Raw genomic sequence first — 11,205 nt, 5'->3', positions numbered from 1 at the left:
TTGAAGAATCAATAATTTGGCCTCTGTATGTGTCAGAATACTGTTGGTTAAAAATGACAAATAGCTCAGTAACTGAAATTCTGGACTAGCTTCAGGCATAGCTGGATCATGGTGCTGAAATGCTAGGATCAAAAATCTCCTCTCTTTCTTTTACCTGCTTTCTTTGATGTTGGCTTCATCCTCTAACAGACTGGTCCCTTACTCCTTAAGCCTCAGGTAGCTTGGTAACCAAAGGCCTGGGGGAGGAGGTCCTCTCTCTGTCTTTGTATTTCAAGAACAGTACTACTGAGTCTCCCTGGGCTGCCTTAGGTCATGGACCTGGCTGCTGTGGCCAAGAGGTAGAGGACTCCAGTTGGTCAGTTTGGGCCGGGCACTTGCATTGGGGCTGGTGTTGAGGTGGAGTTTGTTTCATCTGAAACACAGTGCTGTGGCAGCCGTGACCTGTGACCGCCACAGACAAGGATGAGAGTAGAAAACCACACATTGGATTCAGAATCCAGCTCTGCTAGTCGCATAGATGGTATAACTGAAACCCACAAGATAACAATAGACTTGCTCATGTCATACGAGCCTCGAGCCATGCCTGGTCCCAGGCTCTCCTGAATTTCAGCTCGGTTTCCTCCGCTCAGCACCCCCATCCTTTCAGGGTGAGGAAACAGCTTCTTCTTTCCTGATAAACAGAGTCCTTCACAGCCACTCTCTGGTAGTTACCCTGAGGACCACCTGTGACTTTGCTCTGTGTTCTTTCTGATGCCGAGTGGGATGTGCCAGCCTCTTCAAAATCCAGCACACATCACAGAAGCAATGAGGACAACACTAGGAAGGATTCATTCCCCCTAATAAAAACAAACACGCTGGCAGGATTGCACATGTATCTATTTCAGTGCTCAGGCCTGTGTTCTATAGCGTGTTGAGAGAAATGAACTGATTATTGGGAGATCTCATGGGAAATGTGTGTTTCTGGCTTGAGCAGCTCACATCATTAGCCAAATTCTTCACTTCCACTCTGCGGAGAGCTCTGGGGGTATACACTTGATTTCAGCATGGCCTAATTAACAAGATGGCAAAATGGAGCATTTGAAAGAACATTTTGTAAGTTCTTACAAAGTTTTCAGAAACAAAAGCTTAATGAATGTTCACAAGTGGATAGAATATAGAATGCTACGAAGCCCCTGCCAAAGCCCCTGTTATGCCAAATAATGAAGAATTTAATTATAAAATAAAATTCCAATTTAGCAGCTGCTGGATTCCCACTTAGCTCATGAGAGCTTACTTTGCATCACTTCTTAGTCTAAGAGTGACAACCTTGCACTTGTCCTTGGTGACTGTTGAAACAGAGGCTGAAATTCTTCCAGAGAAATCCTGACCACCGAGGAGATTCTGTCCAGGGTTTGCTTATAATCTGTGCTGGATACAGAGAGCATTCATTGTGTGCCTTTTATTTCAGCTGCCATGTGGGATCCTTTGCATTGATTTTACTTTGCTTTTTAAAACAGGTTTTAAAGTGCAGTCATTATTATCCCATTTTACAGATGAGGAGGCTGAACCTCAATGATGATCACACAGCAAGTAAAAGATGCAGGATTTGAACATGGGTCTGCCTGACCTCAAAGACTGGAAAACAAAATCAGAAGGGAGCTCTAGGCCTTCAAGATTTTCTTTTTGCTTCTGTGCCGTTAGTTGCAAACCCCTGGGTCAGAGGTCCATGCTTACATTTGTTGATTTTTTTTTCTTGAGGCAGAGCCTTGTTCTGTTGCCCTGACTAGAGTGCAGTGGTGCAGTCACGACTCCCTGTGGCCTCCAACTCCTGGGCTTGTCAAGCAATTCTCCCACCTCAGCCTCCCAAGTAGCTGGGACTACAGGTGTATGCCACCATGCCTGGCTATATTGCCCAGGCTAGTCTGGGACTCCTGGTCCCAAGCAGCCTTCCTATTTTGACCTCCCAAAGTGCTGGGATTATAGGAGTGAGCCACAAACCTCACTCAGCCATTTGTTGAATTTATCAGTGCTCTAACATGCTTTCAATTTTTGGTTAACAGCCTGGTAGAAAGGAGAAGTTAGAAGAAAAATGAAATGGTGTAGTAACTTCTCTGATGGGGAGTCTCTGGGGCCTGAGGAGCATTGCTGAAACCATTTTGCTCATCCAAGAAAGCTTGGTTTAAGGTGACCCATGTTAATGTGACACATAAGGCTTAACATGCTCCCTTTGCTCCTTTGAATTAGTGGATTATTTAACCTAGTACAATAGCACCTTTTTCTGAGCACTATTTTCCAGGCATATGATTGGATGTTCACATACATCACCTTGGCAGCCTGCATAAAACCAGGCCCCCATGTGGTTCAGTCCCAATGTGGCATCACAGTCAAAGAAATAAGGTGGAGGGGAACAAAATGAGGGTAATACAGGAAATTTCATCCCCCTGAGAACATTTGGCAATGTCTGGAGACATTTTTGCCATGTGTTATGATTTGGGGAGTTACTGGCATCTCATGGGTAGAGGTCGGAGATGCTACTAAACATCCTACAATGCACAGGACAGCCTCCTACAACAGAGAATCACCTGGTTCCAAATGTCAGTGATGTCGAGGCTGACAAACCCAGGTGAAATGCAGTGAAAATATTTTCAGCACTTTCTCCAGAGAATGCCAAGGGGTCAGAGAATACCTGCCAATTGCACAGCCAAACTGCTTGAGAATCCTGACTCGATCTATCCTTCTCTGTGGACCCATCACATGGATGGCAAGCCACATGGATGGCAGCTTCTCTCTTGCCCCAGTCTCAGTGGGATCCTTGACTTCCTCTCCTCTCCTGCCTTATTTCTGGGCCTTTCTCCCCTTCTCCTCTAATGGTTTTATTTTGAGTGTAGGTTGTCTTGAACTTCAATTTTTCAAACATTCCTTTTCTGAATTTTAAAATGCCTATATCCCATTAATTGAATTTTTTTTTTCCTTTGGAGACAGTCTTGCTCTGTTGCCCAGGCTGGAGTACAGCGGTGCGATCTCGACTCACTGCAACCTCTGCCTCCAGAGTTCAAGTGATTCTTGTGCCTCAGCCTCCTGAGTAGCTGAGATTACAGGCGTGCTCCACCATATCCAGCTGATTTTTGTATTTTTTAGTAGAGACGGAGTTTCACCATGTTGGCTAGGCTGGTCTTGAACTCCTGGCCTCAAGTAATCCACCCACCTCAGCCTCCCAAGGTGCTGGGATTACAGGTGTGAGCCACTGTGCCTGGCTTTATTTAATTTTATCCTAGTCAACTCACTTCTTTCTTTGCAGGCACCACTCAAGTCTCATGTTCAGCAATACTATTTTTAAAATCATGAGTTTTATAAACAATATAATATACATTCAGACATACATATTATGTTAATACACTTTAAAATATTCAAATTGTTGTTTACTTGGAAAGTTATTCTGTGAAGGAAAGTGGGCATGTGTTGATATGGGTACCCATCACAAACCATCTCGTATGCCTCAGTGGAATTCACTTTGTACTTGTAGAAACATTAGGCTCAACTTTCGCCTTCTCCTCTCCTTCCCCTCATTAATAACTCCTGTTTTCAGGAACCTCGGAGATGAGGGGCAGGAAAACTGCAGGCAATGTCAGAAATGTCTAGAGTCCAGCAAGCGAAGGGGAAAGGGGACGTGAAGTTCATGTGCTAATTATTTTGGGACATTGTTATGCTTTACTGAATCATCACAACTGCTTGCTGCCACGTAAGTAGGTAGAGCTCCCACTTTGCCGACGAGCCAATGAGGCACCCAGAGGTCAGGAGACGCGCCTAAGGATGCACAGCCAGCACTGCCTGGCTCCTCCTCCAAAGCCTTTTTTCCCTTGCTGCTGCTACTGCCTTGGGCGTCCTTGTGTGTTGGTTTTTATCTACATCTCTGATGATTAAAGAAGAGTGAATTCAATGCATAAGTGCTTCTTTAAGACTGTAGGATTAGTGGTCATTTTCCCATCATCTCAGCTCTGCCTCTTCCCTGCTGAGTAGTATCGGTCAAGATGGTCAAGATGATTAACATCTGTCATCCACAGATTCCTTATCTATAGGACAAGGGATAAAAGTGCCTGCCCTATGGGGTTTTGGCGAGGATTAAATAAGTTAATATACCTAAGTGCTTAGTAAAGTGTCAGCCACATAATAAACACCATATAATGTCTTTTATTATTATTTTTATTGATTTGGCTCCTAAATAAGTGCTCTTAGATGTGAAAGGTTGAGTTGTCTAATTGAAGGGTTTCTCTTTTATTCTTCACTTTGTTATCTGGTTCTTCCGAGTTTCTAGATTTGCATTGGTTTTTGGATGATCCAACATTAATTTAAGGTAGCTGACACCCTGACATGAAAGGATGTCAGGAGCGGGTGATAGGGCAGATGTGTAAGCTCCTGAGGTGTTGATTTTTGTTATTCTCTAAGGATAATAGTCAGTACTTGTTGGTTTTGGTGGTTTTCTGAGTTTGGTGGACGTCATACACTGTGTATACCAAACTCAGAAAATCACCTGTGGATTTTAAAATTTTCAGATATCTGGAGATGATTCTGATCTATTGGATCCTGAGGTTCAGGCAACAGGCTGTCTTTCTCCAACTTCACATGGTGCTGACAGTCACCAAAATTTGAGAATCTCCAGTGTGCTATATTGTCTTTGGTTAGACTTGAGCTCGTATTTAAATGTATTAATAAAGTGACATATTTTTATTGACCATTTTTTATCTCCTAGGTACTACTTTCTGGTGAGAGAGATTGATGAGAATGAATCAAATAAATTAACAAGAAAATATAAAATAGCAATAAGATCTGTGATAAAACAGTGACGGTGTGAGTGACTGAGGTCCTCCTTTAGAGAGAGTAGTCAGGGAAGGCCTCTGAGGATTTGGGCTGGAGGCTAAGAAGAAGCCTGTGCCAAGAAGATCTGAGGTAGAGACTCGAGGCGGGGAAAACAGTGGTTGCAAAGGCCCTGGGGCAGAGAGGAGCATATGGCAAATAGGAGTCTGGTTTGGGGGCGAGGCAGAGGCACGGTATAAGGGGAGGCTGGATAGTTATCAGAAGAGATCAGATGACTAGAGCTTAGTAGGGCTGGGTAAGGAACTGACCTTTTATTCAAAAGGTCATGGGAGACACTGAAAAGTTTTGAGCAGAAGTGCAATATAATCTGATTTATATTTTTAAATAATTGCACTGGCTGCTATGTGGCGAATGGATTTTAGTGGAGGTGAGGGTGAATTAAAAAATGTTTTCAGCCGGAGAGGCTATAGTATGTTTTAGCACCCAGCCCTGTGGAAGGATTTCAAAATTAAAATCAAAAGTTCATCCTAAATAAGGACAGCAGGCAACGACGTCTCAGGACTCAGAATCAAGTGCTGCAGGGATTCTGTCTTGGGGATGGGGGTGAAAAGCGACAAATGAATTAACAAATGAACTAAAATCATGGTGTGCTTTTATTTCCAACCATTAAGCATTTTCAAACATGACTGTCCTGCCGCTTGAAACATCTGGTGAGTTCCCACTTGAGAATCTGAGAAAGCATTCGGGGAGGAGACAGTGGCACCCCAGCATTCAGGGTTGTTCACTAGAGAAACGGATGTCTCTGTAACTTACCTCTTTGATGCACTCCCCAGGGCTACTCACAGACTTTGGAAAATTTATAGCAAGTTAAATAATTAATTGTGCCTTTTGATTTTTATGACATCTCTCTGGAAACTGCTGGGAACATCTGAACCTCTGTGTGGTAGAAACATGCATCAGATTCTCTCTGCATGGCAACACATGGCTCCCAGGTCACTGGGTCCCAGCTCAAAGGTCCCTGTGTCTTCGCAAGAGGTGCTAGGACACTGGGTTAGATTTGGGGGTGGGGGCTGGTCAGCCTGAGTTCGAGTCTCCCTATCTCTACTTGCTGACTGAGTTCCTATAGACAGGCTCTCTGAGTTTCACATCCTTCATCTGTAAAATCAGGATAACCATGGTATCTACCTGGTAGGGTTATCACGAGGAGCAAATGCCTGTGAAGTGCTTAGCACAGTCCCTGGTGCGGGGTCAGCATTCTAGGCAGAAGAGTACTTTTACTTCGCATAATACTCATTTGAAAATCCTCTATGCCCTTGCTCTTTAAGATGGGGTCCGCGAACCAGCAGTCACATCCCCGAGGAGCTTGTCAGAGTTAGAAATGCAGACTCTTAGTCCCCACCTTGGACCTGCCAAATCGGATTCCGCACTCGCACAAGATGCCAGGTGATGCTCATGGGCCTTCCAGTTTGGAAGTGCCCCTGCAAGCTAGAACATACAGGGAGGAGAGGGGGATCAGTTTTGATGACGAAAACCTGTTGGCAGCAGCATATTGGTGCAAAAGGACATCAGCCCCAGGATGCACAATATACCATGACCCTAACTAGCTGGGCATTCCCGGACAACCACATCACCCCTCCAAGACCAAATTTCTTCATTTGTAAAATGACTCACCTGTTTTAGAGGTTTGCTAACGGGATAAAATGAAATAATGTGAAAATCGATATAAGAGTGAAAAGTAAGTTATTTTTGTCTTGTTTACGTAGAAAAAAGACATCGTAATCCCTATAGCTACTCATATCACTTTCAAATAATTAGATTCCCCCTTCTCTACATTTACCCACTGAGTGGCCATAGAAGAGTCCTGTGATTTAGTGTCTTGATTAAAATAATGGGGAATGACAGTGGCCCGGGAACCACAAACCTGGTATTTTTGGAAACTAAATGGGAGAGTTTTGTAGTCTGGCTAAAAGGCATCGCCCTAGAAAAGACTAGCACTGTGGTCAATGGAGCTGTTTATGCCGCTTACAAAGTCATGACTGAATTGCAGTGAAACATACCATGGCCGTGTGCAGGAGTCACCAGAGTGATTCCAGGTGGTATATTTCAATGTAGCACACATTTAGCAGCCGTAAAAGCTTTTTATTATTTCCAAACATCATAAAGCAAGAAAGGAATGGTTTTGCTTACATTAGCAGAAAATCTTCAAGAACAAAAGAACCCCAAGGTATGCTAGCACAAGATAAACACACAATTGCACCCCAACACACAGCTTAATATAAGAATTTGTGACGGGTAGATATGGGCACAGCCAGAAAGCACAAACTGAAGTTATCTAGGGCAGAAAAGGATCTGACAATGCCAGCTCTAGTCAGCCAGTCTCACCCTTTGCTCCCAGGAAGGAATTCCTGTAGTTGATAAGGTATAGACATTGATAATAGGGTCATCCAACTTTAACACAAAAGGGGAAAAGAACAAGCAAAAGGGGAAAAGAACAAAGGAAACCCTTTCTCTTTCATAGATAATATTGAAGAAGTCCTGTTATAGAGATGCAATTGCTATAAGCAAAAACAAGGGCTCCCAAGAAAGCCACACAGTAGTTCTACAGTTTCTCAAACTATCTTAAGCTACAGTAAAGCAATTTCTTGTGTGTAAGATACACACACACACACACACACACACACACACACACACACACACACACACGTACTGTACACTCAACCCATGATTTCCTTTCTTATTTTAAAGGCTAAAAGTAAATGATAGAAAAAAAGAAGTTATTTAAAAAAGAGTAATTTATACCCTAAAATAGCAAGCTATCAAAATATAAGTACACAAGTATATTCTGATTGTCCAAAACACTTTCTCTCTTTCGTTAGAGTTTTGAAGGTTGTCTTAGACTTAATCCATAAAAACAAAATAACGACAAACACCAATGCAACAACAGAAAAATAGAAGTGGGTTCCATCCTTATGCTACCTTTGGGGGTGGGGACAACTGAAGGGATATGGGGGTAAGAAAAGGGGAAAACAGCATAGCATTGCTTCTTTCACAAAGGGACAGTTGTCTAACTGCAAATACAATAATAGAGTAGAACTCGGTCTCCTATGGAGTTATAAGTGCAAAGCTATCTATCCGTGTAGCTGGCAGCAGGAGGTCGTAGCTGTAACAGGTTTGCTTGCAAGAGATCTCAACCACCCTTATTGTTCATGAGAATCCTTCAGTCTGGTCTGACCTGGAGCGTGAAGACGTGGGTGTGGAGCAGATGAGCAGACAGGCGTCACACACTCTGGGTGTTTGGAAATGAGTGCAGAGAGCATGCAGAGAAGCCTTCGCTGATTTCTCCCAGTGACTATTTGGGAAATCAGAGTTTGTGACTTCCTCATCTTAGAATCCTTTCAGGGAGTCTGTTATTCACCATTTCCCCCTTTAAAAGGCTTTGTAAACTTAAAAACAAACGACAAGTACAATCATGGCTGTTAACACATTTTTATATCTTCTAAGTATTTTTTTTTTCTTTCTAAACATCTTGGGTGGATGGAGGGTCAAAAGTGACCCGACTGATGATCATTTCCATGGCCCTGCATCCTATCTCGAGTTCATGCGCTTGCAACCACAGAGAATCTCCTTAAAGGTGTTGCGCAGTTCCGGGCTCCGGAAGGCGTAGATGAGCGGGTCGATGACGGAGTTGCACATGATGAGGACCAGGTAGGTGTTGAAGTGGGCAGTGTAGCAGATGCAGTAGGGGTTGGTGGGGCAGGTGATGATGAGGACCAGGTGGAGGAAGAAGGGGGCCCAGCAGAAGATGAACACCCCCAGGAGGATGGTGATGGTGACTGCCCCCTTCATGCATGAGTGTTGCTGTGGGGCCACCCCGTCGGCAGGTGGCAGTGCTGCTATGCGCTTGACATGCAGCCGCGCAAAGAGGAACATGTGCACGTAGAGGGTGCCCATGAGGAGCATCATGGCGAAGAACATGGTGATGAGGCACACGATGACCATCTTGCTCTCCGAGTAGACAATGAACACCACGCCACAGATGCCGCAGCCGACCCAGATGGCCACGATCAAGGTGAGGGCCTTCCTCACAGTCATGATGCTGTGGTAGCGGAGCGCGTAAAAGATGGTGACGTACCTGTCGACAGCGATGGCCAGGAGGTTGCAGATGGAGGCCACCAGGGAGATGCAGGTCATGGAGTCGAAGATGTTGTCCATGTGCTGGATAAACTGATCCTCCAAGGTCAGGTAGTTGCTGTGGACGATGGCGATCATGATGGTCTCCAGGGCATTGGACAGGCTCACCAGCATGTCGGCCACCGCCAGGCTGCAGAAGAAGAAGTACATTGGGGAGTGCAGGTTGCCGTTCCTGACCACGGCCAGGAGAACCAGGATGTTTTCCAGCAGACTGACGATGCCCAGGGCCAGGAAAACCTCGGGCTTGATGAAGACCTGCTCACAGAACGGGCTGCTGCTCTGGTTGCCGAAGAAAGGGGCTTGGAGGTGCTCCGAGCCATTAGGTAGCGTTGGCTGAACAGAGGGCGGGCAGCACGAAGCATTCATTGCTGACAGAGGGCTGATCTGAGCTGGGGCTCCAGCAGGGTCCGTAGGAGGGAAGACAAAATCTCCCTCCAGATACTTCTTTTGGATGCTCATTCAATCTGAACTTAGAGTTTGTTCTCCCCTAGAATAAAAGGATGTCGAAGGTAGAGAGAGAGAGATGGTGAAAGAGGGTGGAGGAAGAGACAGAGAGAGAGAGAGATACACACAGAGAGAAGAGGGAAGAGAGAGAGAGGGAGAGTAGCTAATTAGTAGCTAGCATGCAAGTTCGTAGCTTGGAGACATGCGGAGAACTTTGCTGTTCCCGGAGGAGCAGTTTTGACCTTGTTTACATAGAAAAAATACATCATAGGGTCTCTTACCAGCAAGTCTTCCTTCTGTTTCCCTCTCACCCCTCTGTTTGTCTCTCTTCACTTCCCCACCTGGGAACAGAAAACCTGCCACCGGTTGCTACAGTTACAGCTCTTTTCATGGCAAGACAGGGGATGTGTTACTTGTCGCTAGAAGTGAAGGGAGAACGCTCAGGTTTTTTTATATTGGCCAAGGGCAAACAACTCCTACTTAATCTTCGGTGCAGCAGAATGACCACTGAGCATCGGGCACCTCTCTGACTGACAGCAGGTGCCTGGCCCTGAGGATTCTGCAGGGAGATGAAGAAGCAGACTGGTGCCCTCTGCAGGCCACACGGCTGCCTGCTTGCTGGCTTGGCCGAGAAGTTTGTGTTTGTCATGGAAACTGCCACAGGCATCCACTCGTCTGTTCATTTGTTTGTTTATTTGTTCATTCATTTGTTGTTGTTGTTTAGCAAACATTTATTGAGCACCTACTATATGTCAGGTCTCTGCTGAGTGCAGGAAACAGAGTGGTGAGCAAGACAGCAGCCACTATCTCAGGCTTTCCCGAACTCAGAGTTTGGGGTGGAAGAAGAGGAATCAATGAATGCTTGAATCAGGAAAGTCCAGGAAACCAGGGATGCAAAGAGGAAGAGCCCAAACCTGGACTGTCAAAGAAAGTTCCTGGAGGAAGGAGCACCTATGATTTGACTTCAAGGAGGAAGAGGCCATATCCAGTTTGGGGTGGGTGGTGGGGTGGGGCTGGAGCTGGAGGAGGTAGAAGAGGACTCCAGGCAGAGGGAATCAAACGTCTGCAGCCTGGAGGCAGAGAGCACGCTGGTCATAGGAGTCATCACAGATTGTGGATGTGGAGATCCCACCTGACCCACGGAGTCAGAATCACCCAGGTGTAAGACCTGAACAAGTGTGTTTGCAAGTTTTGACAGCTGAGCTGGGGCATAGTCGCAGTTGAGCTCCACTGAAAAAGAATCTTGGGCTTTTGAAAGTGCTGCAAGTAGTCTGCTCTGGTCAAAGCATGGAAATAGGAGACACGGTCTGAGATATGAGGCTGCACAGGTTTCTGAAAAAGCTGAGAATTGCCTGAATCCTGCAGGACAGCCTCAGCCAGATGTGGGAATTTGGACAGTACCTTGACAGCAGTGGGGGCTGTGGAAGAAACATAGGTAGGGCAGGAATGAGATGGGGTCTGTATTTTAGGAATATTCCTGGTTGCAGCGTGGAGAATGAAATTAGAAGGAATGAGCACGTAAGCCAGGGAGTCCGGGGCAGAGGGTGCTGCAAAGACCCAGGGTGAGATGATGGTGGCCTGGAGCAAGGGAGTGGCCATGGGGACTTGGAGGACTTGGAGGGTGGTCAGAGAGATTCAGGAGGTTGGATAATGTAGCTTCAAAACTGATGGGTAATGAGATCATGGGAGAGGGAGCAGTCAGAAACACTTCTACTTCTTTCTTATATAATGGGGAGGATGGCGATGTTTTAAGCTGGAAAATGTGAAAGGCAGAAGTTA

The 11,205-nt window shown here is 45.4% G+C and overlaps 1 protein-coding gene across 1 annotated transcript; it reads right to left on the bottom strand.

The window, feature by feature from the left end:
• Positions 1-6,909: 6,909 nt before the first annotated feature.
• On the bottom strand, positions 6,910-9,463 carry MC3R (melanocortin 3 receptor). The gene has a single exon (XM_005569389.5). The coding sequence runs from the start codon at positions 9,439-9,441 to the stop codon at positions 8,377-8,379; it is 1,065 nt and encodes a 354-aa protein (XP_005569446.3). The 5' UTR covers positions 9,442-9,463; the 3' UTR covers positions 6,910-8,376.
• Positions 9,464-11,205: the final 1,742 nt, after the last annotated feature.

This window comes from Macaca fascicularis, chromosome 10 (genome assembly GCF_037993035.2).
Source record: "Macaca fascicularis isolate 582-1 chromosome 10, T2T-MFA8v1.1".
Classification (NCBI taxonomy): Eukaryota; Metazoa; Chordata; class Mammalia; order Primates; family Cercopithecidae; genus Macaca; species Macaca fascicularis.
This window is presented reverse-complemented; position numbering and strand designations above follow the sequence as displayed.